Source organism: Malus domestica, chromosome 15, assembly GCF_042453785.1.
Source record: "Malus domestica chromosome 15, GDT2T_hap1".
Lineage (NCBI taxonomy): Eukaryota > Viridiplantae > Streptophyta > Magnoliopsida > Rosales > Rosaceae > Malus > Malus domestica.
In genome coordinates, this window is record NC_091675.1 from 12,068,378 (window position 1) to 12,078,180 (window position 9,803).

The following is a 9,803-nucleotide window of genomic DNA, read 5'->3' on the forward strand; positions in this document are numbered from 1 at the left end:
ATTGCAAGCCAAGCTTCTGCCTTGTCTTTGCTTTGAGGGGGTGTCGAGAATCCTCCTTGTAAGAGGGCCAAGCCTAGGTTGGTTTCAATCAAGTATCTCAGCTTGTCTTTCGGCCTTCAACTTGTTTACTTCCTTAAGGAGCTGTATGACAATAGGGTCCTGAGTGGAGTCATGTACCACTGGAGCTTTCTTTCGTAAATCTCCATCACCTCTTGGAAGTAGGAAGGTTTGATCAAGAGCATGTGATTTTTCCCTGGACTCGCCCTACTGACTTCCAAGGTATGTCTGTCGGAACATCTTTGAGTCCCCTATACCTTCGTGTTTCTCTAGGACTTGTTGCCCCTTCCCCAAATTGGTAGCCGGCCTGGGACATGGGAGGGGACCGAGTCTTTCAAAGACCCTTGGGTCATTGATTTTCGAGCTTACATGGATGAGATTGTCTCGACGTTGCTTTAGAAAGTCTCGACAGTCGCGAAAGACGGTTTTCGATCCTTCTACTCCTTCTGTAAAGAGGTGCCTTCCTCCACTCCTCTTACTTTGGGTCGAAGCAGCTGGGTTGAGAGAAGTCTCATGTTGGTCGCCATTTCGATGAGTAGCTTGCTCCTCAACGGGAATACCCATGTCGAGGGCAAATGACCTTCCGTGTTAGGGGGCACCCAATTGATCGTTGACTTCCACATGGGTGATGAGCTCGTGTGTTTTAATATATCTAGCCTTGTGGAGCATCTTGAAGACCTTTTCATACTGCTCTTGGAGGATTTCATTCTTCATCGCTATCTTATTATTCTGAGCCTCCAACTCATCGACTTTAGCCTGAAGAGCAAACTTTTTTTGTTCATTCTTTCGTTGCTTTGCACCAGGTGCAAGAGGGGTGTCATTCTGTGTGTTGTGGCTTCCTTTGCTCCTCATGTTGGAAAGGGATGCCTGATCAAAAGAGAGTGTACGAATGGTGGAAACTAGCTTAACAAAGCTGAAGAGAGTGGGAATAAGTGTCATTCCCACATATGACGCCAAATGTTGATGCATAAAATCAGTGAGGATTTTGGTACAATAGAAATTGTTAAGTTTGTGACCTTCGCTAGATTGCTCCAATCACTAATGTGGATAAATATATAAATGGATAAAGACAGGGAAGTAAACACAAGATGTACGTGGTTCACCCAGATTGGCTATGTCCACAGAGTAGAGGAGTTCTCATTAATTGTGAAGGATTTACACAAGTACATAGGTTCAAGCTCTCCTTTTGTGAGTACTAGTGAATGATTTAGTACAAATGACATTAGGAAATATTGTGGGAGAATGATCTCCTTTTATAAAAAAAAGTTTCTAGCTTTGTTTTGGCATTGACACGTGTCGTGTTGTGATTGACTTCTGATGTTGACATGTGTCACTCTATGATTGGCTTCTGATGTCGACACGTGTCGCACTGTGATTGGTCTCCTAGTTGGAGGGAAACTCTTTTGGGTCCTTGACGGTATAACGTTGACCAGTGCTCAGTAATTTCGGGTTTGGTCAAGTATGGTACAAACAGTTTGAATACCATGTAAATAGATATATAATCTGCAAGCTCTTGAAATTAGTTGAAAAATTATTTCGATTTGATAACGTATGTATTTGCTGCTATAAAACATGGAATTTGTGGCAGCTCTGATCATTAACCTTGAAATCTTTGCTCTTCGTTTGCTTGCTTGCCAAAAACGTCCTCAAACATTTAATTGTGTGCCGCTTGGTGATTGTTGGGTGGATTATTGTCACGCTCGCATCAATGTTGTGCGGTGCATTTGTTGTCCTCCGCAAGTAAGTACCTTTTGTTAGCTTTTGTAGGAAGCACTTCTAATTTAGAAGCTTGTACTCCATGTGACTTTTTCCCTATGTGGTGCTTAGTGCGGCTGGAAGATGCATGTGTTGCCATGGATGAATGGGTTCAGAACCCTAAACCTCATACTGCATTAGACGATATACTCCCATGTGGAGACAATGCCCTGCCCAGGAGGCCGCATTACGTACCAAGGATGCAGCCTTCGAGCTTGTTACTTTGTGTCTATTTCAAGTCTGGTAATAAGCGCTTTTATTGCAAACACTTCTAATATAATCATGTTAAATTTTAATAAAAGTCCAAGTGTTTCCTATTGCTTCTCATAGAAAGTACTTTCAATTCTAACTCGTGAGAATGTTCCAGAGTTGTTAAAGGTCGAACTTGGCATTGCTTTCTGCACAAGGCCTTAGTAAGTACTTCCAAATGATTTTAGCAAAAGCACTTACGAGTAAAAGTTTTCAAAAAAAACATTCCCCAAACGGCCTAAGACCGGCATTTTTGTTCCAAGCAGGTATGAAAAAATATGTTTGTGAGGTTTCAAAGGTTGGTACTTGTACAAAATCCGGCAGCTGGTTGACTCCCACATTGTATGGACAAATGGAAGCTGCAGCAAATGTGAGCTACGTTCTCTACTGCTACGATAAATTCTCGACGAATCTGCAAACCTGCAGATTTGTTATGGTTGCATTCAGAGACATAAGCAGTGGGGAGTGTCATGGTTTGGAAAAGCACAGCAGCTGGATTTGCAATTGGGTTGGCAATGGTGTCTGCAGCTGTTGGAATGCATGCAAGTCATATCTTTTGTTAAAATGCATGCATGAAATAAACATGTTGGATGACTAGTGAAGTTAGGCTAGTCAACCTTCTTTGTGTAAATTAGGCAAGTTAGGCAAGTTAGGCAAGTTAGGCTTATGTTCTCTTTCTTTTCCTATATAATGTTTCATCTTGTAATTGTTTTGATATGAAATACACATCAAAAATTCAACAGCAGCTCTTGAGGTCTTCTGGCTTATCTACGGGAGGGAAAGAAAGCAATGTCTTTACATCAAATCAAAAACTGCTTTCTGAAGAGAGCCAAAGGGAATTCCAAGACAAGGAGGGTGGTTATTTAAACATTTTCGTGTGTAATTAAGCATCTAATTAGTTTTCTAAATCTGTTTGTTTTTTTTCGTTTTTTCAAGTAAATTTGAGTGATTTTATCTTTAAGTTCTGTTTTTGTACATTATGCTAGTTATCTTAAGATTTGATTAGTGTATTATGTAGTAGTCCCGTGTTCTTTTTGACACAAACAATATTAGAAAGATAATTGAACTCAAAACTTCATGTATAGCAATCAATTATTATTGCTCAAAACTCTCAATGAGCTAAATATTCTACATTAATGTCACTTTTAGAAGAAAAATGAGATACATAAACTTGTAATTTTAAGGTGATGGATCAAAAGCTAAAGAACTTCTTAAGTTCAAATATGCATTTAGTAAAATGATTTTCGCATATTACCCTCTTGCACTTCTTCATTTTTTATGTGTTTGACTTTTTGTTTAATTTATTTAGTCTAACAGCTAGTAATTAAAATTATTTTCAAATTCAAAAGAAAATAGCATGGTGCATGCGTCCTACCAGCCTCAACATATGCTCTCTATCTTGTAACCATCAAAGTTTGCATACTAATTGCTGCGGCAGAATGCAGAGTCATAATTCGTCCTCGAATGGCACAACTAGAGAGATAGAAGATTTGGTACCAAGTCCAAGGGTTGATTCAGACATGTATTCGGTCATAAGAAAATTTTCAATGTACCGAGAATACAACTTGATACATTAAGTGTTAAAAAATAATTGTTTAAAAATTTATTTTAAGTATCTACTTAATTGTTTTGTGTCACTTGATATTTCGGTCTATATTTATGGTAAATCGAAAAGTCTATCTCAGTCATGGGGTTTCTGTAGAATGCAGATTTCCCAAAGTCCACGGATTCTGACATGTTTTGGTTATGGCCACACCGACGTAAACTTTATTTTGATGAAACACATTATAATTGGGGTTTAGAAGAAGAAAAACAAGAAGTAAAGAAGTACTAGTTTTTCGTGGCGATGGCTTCTTCGTCTCTTCACCAAGCAACGGAAACCGGAAATGCAAGCTCCCTACTTACTTTCCAACCCGAAACACAAATCTCCGGCGATGGCATTGAGCTGTTAGCATGCCCTGTGTGCTACGAACCGCTCATCCGAAAAGGCCCCCCCGGTCTCAACCTGTAAGTAGTACTTCTCCATCTGACTTCATTAACATCGTAACTGTACCATTTTGTAATTTGTTTGTGTTTTTGTAGGCAAGCAATATTTAGGTCGGCTTTCGAGTGCAAGATATGCCACAAGTTGTATAACAGCAGTAGTAAGAGCAAAGAGAAAGACATTTACCTGGATCTTACTGTTAGCGGTGGATTGAGGGAGTACATTGCGCCCAATCCAGCCGGGACTGACTTCTTCAGATATCGCCTCGTTTCCTTCTTGTACGAAAGAGGTTGGCGTCAGTATTTTGGCCAAAGCGGCTTCCCTGGACCTGATCAAGAGGTACGCAACGCGCGCTATACATAAGAGTACCCTCTACATGCACTATGTTCGTAATACACTTGTTAATTATGTCCTCCGTACATACGCAGTTTAAAATGGCTATGGACTACTTTCAATCCGCTACTGATCAAGGTGAAGGTGGCGGTAGTGGTGGTGTAGTTGTGGATGTAAGCTGTGGGAGCGGTTTATTTTCCAGAAGATTTGCCAAATCCGGGGTCTTTGCTGGAGTAGTGGCGCTCGATTTTTCTGAGAGTATGCTTCGCCAGTGTTACAATTTTCTGAAGGCAGATCCTGCTTCCCTTTTTGCTACGTACGTATGCTCTTGCTCAACCTAAAATAAAAATCCCATGTATTTCAAATTTGTACTCTCAGACATGATTAATTGGACCACATCTATATGTAGCAATCTTGGTCTAGTGAGGGCAGATGTTTCTAGGCTTCCATTTGCATCAGGTTCTGTTGATGCTGTCCACGCCGGCGCTGCATTGCATTGCTGGCCGTCTCCATCCAACGCCGTAAGTGTGTTAGTCGCCGGCGGCCAACTGGCTAGCTAGCATTTAATTATGTTTACTCTAAATTTTTTTTTTTGTTACAATTCAGAATTTTACATGAACTCTCATGGTCATGTAAATACGGAACTAGTCGATCTCCATCCTAAATTTATTACGGGAAAGTACTTGGCTCTTTACGTGTGATGAGTAATTCGACCTGGCAGACAAATCGGAGTTCCTCATTCCTGATATTTAATTTGTTGTTTTTTAGGTTGCTGAAATCACTCGTATATTACGCAGTGGCGCCATCTTTGTGGGAACGACTTTTCTGCGTTCTAGTCCTTATACTCCATGGATATTCAAGCCTTTTAGGGAGGTATACTAATTACAAACTGTAACTTATTCTCACTAATTCAATGATTAACGTATCTGATCAAGATGTTTAATATATATGTGATGAACAGAAGATGTCACGGAGCTCCAATAGCTATTTAACGGAGAGAGAGATTGAGGACTTGTGTAGATCATGCGGTCTCACCAACTACTCGAGCAAAGTTCAGCAATCCTTCATCATGTTTTCTGCTCGGAAACCGGCTGTGTAGCAAACAGCGTGCGGGCCATCATTATAGACCACGCAAGAAGTCTTGTAACTCAAATAGTTAAAATAGAGATCACAACTAAGTTCGAATGCTACTATTGATACAAAGAACCACTCTTTCTTAGTTGATCCAATTCGTAAATTTGAAAGTATTGAATTATAAATTTTAAGATGGATCTACATAGATATTTTGGATTCTGTGTTTTTTTGCAAAGAAATAATCTCTTTCCTCTCATATTCAACAAATTTGGGAGGTCTTATACACTCCTTTTAGGACTACATCTTCTCAATCCTCGATATCTTCTGTTTTTTGTACGTAAGGAGTAGATCAGGTAGTTGAGAAACAAGAAAAACTAGATTTTCCAAATAATGGTAATTTCCTTAGGAATCTATTTCATACGTTTGTATATAGCAGGCAAGAGATTACATTGAATTATTATGTGTAGTGTGTTATGTGTAGTTAAAAATTTGGGAAGAAAAACCGAGTTTCTAGGACGAGCACGTAATTTTGTGTGGGGTTAAAATGTGAGGTGTGAGAGTAGTATTAAAAAAATTATGTTGAATGTATTAGGATAAGTTTGGTTTGAAAGTGACGTCGTATACTATTGCCTCCGTGTCTCTTTCTCCGCCAAATTTTTTCTGTTTCAACTCTCACTCTCCGCCAATTTCAAAAGAAGAAGCAGCAGCGGCAGAGATCAAAATCTCCAATGGCGACGACACCCTCCTCCTCCACTCTCCACCCTCTCCACCAAACATTTCTATCCCTAAGCTACCCTCCCCTCCATCACAATACTCAATTCCGCCCTCCCCATCTCTGCCTCACCTCCCGCCATTCCTCCCACCCCATTCGCGCCACCTCCACCGTCACTCTCCAACCGGTACCGCCTCATTCTCCCCCCTCTCCCCAATTTACGCTTCCACTTTCCCTTTAAATTTCAAAGTTCTGATTTTGCAGGAGCGGCGGTCGACCGCCGAGGAAGGTCAAAGCTCCGGCGTTGACCTCGAGCTGCTAGCCTGCCCAGTATGCTACGAGCCGCTCATCCGGAAAGGCCCGCCGGGTCTCAACCTGTGAGTAAAAATACGACACAAAGCCTCAGTCTTTTGCTTGAAATCGGTGTCGTAAATGTTTCAATTTTGTTTTGTGGTTTGCAAATTGTGCAGGCGAGCAATTTACAGGTCGGGGTTCAAGTGCAGGAAATGCGATAAGTCGTATTCGAGCAAAGACATTTACTTGGACCTTACTGTTACTGCTGGGTTGAAGGAGTACGTTGAGGTAAAACCGGCCGGGACCGAGTTGTTCCGGAGCCCTATTGTTTCCTTCTTGTATGAAAGGGGTTGGCGCCAGAATTTTAACCGCAGGGGATTTCCAGGTCCCGATGAAGAGGTCAATCAGTAAATGTGGTTTCTTTTTCTGCGCGGTTTTTGGTGAATTGGGTTTGTTTTCTTGCTTAATTTTGAGTTTTGGATTGCTTAGCAAGTTTAGATTCTTATGTGGTTTGCAGTTTAAGATGGCTCAGGACTACTTTAAATCCGCCGAAGGCGGTGTTTTGGTGGATGTGAGCTGTGGGAGCGGCTTGTTTTCGAGGAAGTTTGCGAAATCCGGGACATATTCTGGAGTTGTTGCACTTGATTTTTCGGAGAACATGCTTCGGCAGAGTTATGAATTTTTTAAGAGAGATCCTACTCTTTTAGATACGTAAGTTTGTGTCTGTTCTTCTGAGTGATCAATGTTTATAAGTAAAATGAGATGTTTATCCTTACGGTTCACTGGAATAAGTGCAGTAATCTTGCCCTTGTGAGGGCGGATGTTGCTAGGCTTCCGTTCCCTTCGGGTTCAGTTGATGCTGTCCATGCTGGCGCAGCATTACATTGTTGGCCTTCTCCTTCCAATGCTGTGAGTTCTGTTTCCTGTGTTTTTCTTCTCCTTCAAGTTACCAAGCGCTTAGGATTGTATGTCTATTAAGAGTGGTTGGGTTTGGATGGTTTAAGACCAGCAAGATTAGGATTGTATCTCTTCCATTAATTTTGACTTTCCCTGCTGTTTCCAGATTCCCCAAAACAATTTTGTTTTGTGCGTCAAAACAAATGTGTTGGCTACGTACATTTTATGGTATTGGAGGTGCTAGTATGTGAAGTCAGAGGATGAACTGCGTAGTGTCTAACGCAAGTCGCCTGCTATTTTGGTAACTTGTGAGAATTTCACGGTGAAAGGCACCATATGGGGAATTAATCTTTGAACCATTGAAATCTGGATTGATTGGTAATTAGGAATATGAGATGAAATGTGAAATAGCGAGTAAAACTTAGAGGTGAGTAAAAACCATGGCTCCTTACAAGTGACCAAAAGAAGTAGGCATCTTATGGTGCCATGGTGTGTGAGAAATAGATGGATGATACCTTTTGAGAATTCCAGCTTGTTATAAAATAGACCCTGATAAGTTTCTTCTGTTCTTTCCGAAAATTGCTCACGTCAGACCCGAGGGTGTTGTCTTAGTAGCTCTTCAACTTGGGTTTGGACACCAATTTTGAATGCTAATGCAAAACCCTTTATTATTGCGTGGAGTGTTTTGGATGGGGGACTATGCTTGCTAGGAGATTAGCTGAGTAATCTAACAGGCTAGTGGCAGTACATACCTGGTCAGCAAGGAAGAGAGAGCAGGTAGTGATTAACGAACCTAACAATCTTAGTTATACTGTATGTGGGTCAATTGGAATCAGAAATCTAACCTTTAGGTAAAAGATTTCAGCTTTTGTGGAATTACAAACTTTCTATTAATGCACATGCCATAGTGTGTGCCCCATTGCAGAGTTAGTTCACATGGAACACACTGCAGTTTTCGATAGAAGAAAGATGGTACTCCACAAATTCTGGTGTTCTCGTCTTTGGCTCCCATATTAGATACATCTTTTCGGGTGTAATTAATGAAATTAGCTCTCGGGTGGTTTACTTATAGCACCTGTTCTCTGGTAGACCTCTATTTGTTGCATCTGAAAGTCATACACTGTCGAATCTTGTAAAATTTTCTTTGTTTTACTCCATGCAGATGTGTTTGGATGCAACAAAGCTTCTATTAATTTTGAACTCATATCTCATTTAATTTTCAGATTGCTGAAATAACTCGCATATTACGAAGTGGTGCTGTCTTTGTCGGAACCACTTTTCTGCGGTATACTCCATCTACTTCCTGGATACCCCGGCAACTCAGAGAGGTAATACTTAATCAATGATTACCAAATGTGATCAATGCTAGATTTGGGTCAGACCTGTCAATTTTCTCTGTATATGCTAGTCATAGAATGTGTGTTCAAAACAACAATTGAGTAATATCCACATTTCTTTTCTAGTTCCATATAAATTGTGTGAATGAAGGAAACCTAATCGTTACTGTGGTCCAAATAGTTGAATTTTCGTGAGAGACGACTCACTAGCAGTAGCCAGCTAGGATCTGTTTAAGGGTGATTATAAACTTAAACAAGTGTTAATATGAAGGTGTTAATATGGCAGAGGGCTCGTCAGAGCTATAACTATTTAACGGAGGAGGAGATTGCAGACTTGTGTACATCATGCGGTCTCACCAACTACACGAGCAACGTTCAACAATCCTTCATCATGTTTTCTGCTCAGAAACCTTAAGAGTTGAGACTAGGTTTGAGCCATTCGAATATCATTTCTCCGTGCATGTATTTACCATATTTCTTGATGATTTGTTGTATAGTGTATTTATATGTAAGTACATATAAACTTTTGAAAAGAAGAATACAAAAACCTGAAAAGGTGGATAATCTGGGGAAGATGTAAAGTATTCATTGTTAATGATAAGTATTTAATTAACTGTATAAAGAATGATAGCAGTGCCTAACATTATCAATAACTCTATTAATTAGTGGTTTCTGATTAGTAATGACAGATTAACGGCCATTTTAATCTTAATTAGGCTGTGTTGATTATGGCATAAAGGTGTCTCGCACAGTTAATAAACAACTCCCTCATAAGCAGACTGTACCAGTATATGGTTTTACTCGTACAGCTGCTATTACCTAGGCTACCACTATATCACTGTATCACATAACAAGAACAATAAAATATGCACGAAGAAGAAGAATATAAACATTACTCCATTTGATAATTACCAGAAGACTTGAACCCAATTTACTTGAGCATTTGTGTTTATGACAAGATTCGAGCTATAAATTTGAATTTTTCTAAAGCCGATGAAAATGTTACTTTTTACTTTCACAGAACTAGAACATGAAAATCTTCGATCAAGCTGCTGACAACGTGTCTTGTCCAACCAACCACACAAACAAATACAATCCCCTTCATTTTAGT

At 40.0% G+C, this 9,803-nt stretch overlaps 2 protein-coding genes across 4 annotated transcripts; both read left to right on the top strand.

Moving 5' to 3' along the window:
- Nucleotides 1-2,777: 2,777 nt before the first annotated feature.
- LOC103400043 (uncharacterized methyltransferase At2g41040, chloroplastic-like) lies at nt 2,778-5,708 on the top strand. 2 transcript variants are annotated; one of them, XM_008338725.4, is made up of 6 exons: nt 2,778-4,068; nt 4,144-4,384; nt 4,474-4,694; nt 4,788-4,899; nt 5,147-5,251; nt 5,340-5,708. In XM_008338725.4, the coding sequence occupies exons 1-6, from the start codon at nt 3,908-3,910 to the stop codon at nt 5,475-5,477; spliced, it is 978 nt and encodes a 325-aa protein (XP_008336947.3). In that variant the 5' UTR covers nt 2,778-3,907; the 3' UTR covers nt 5,478-5,708. The 2 variants fall into 2 exon arrangements, with proteins under 2 accessions (XP_008336947.3, XP_028950399.2); XM_029094566.2 differs by having other exon boundaries at nt 2,995-4,068; nt 5,343-5,708.
- A 371-nt stretch (nt 5,709-6,079) lies between these two features.
- LOC103400044 (uncharacterized methyltransferase At2g41040, chloroplastic-like) lies at nt 6,080-9,314 on the top strand. 2 transcript variants are annotated; one of them, XM_017323339.3, is made up of 7 exons: nt 6,080-6,351; nt 6,429-6,541; nt 6,635-6,857; nt 6,976-7,169; nt 7,256-7,367; nt 8,579-8,683; nt 8,964-9,314. In XM_017323339.3, exons 1-7 carry the CDS (start codon nt 6,181-6,183, stop codon nt 9,105-9,107), a joined length of 1,062 nt encoding a protein of 353 aa, XP_017178828.3. In that variant the 5' UTR covers nt 6,080-6,180; the 3' UTR covers nt 9,108-9,314. The 2 variants fall into 2 exon arrangements, with proteins under 2 accessions (XP_017178828.3, XP_008336951.3); XM_008338729.4 differs by having other exon boundaries at nt 8,979-9,314.
- Nucleotides 9,315-9,803: the final 489 nt, after the last annotated feature.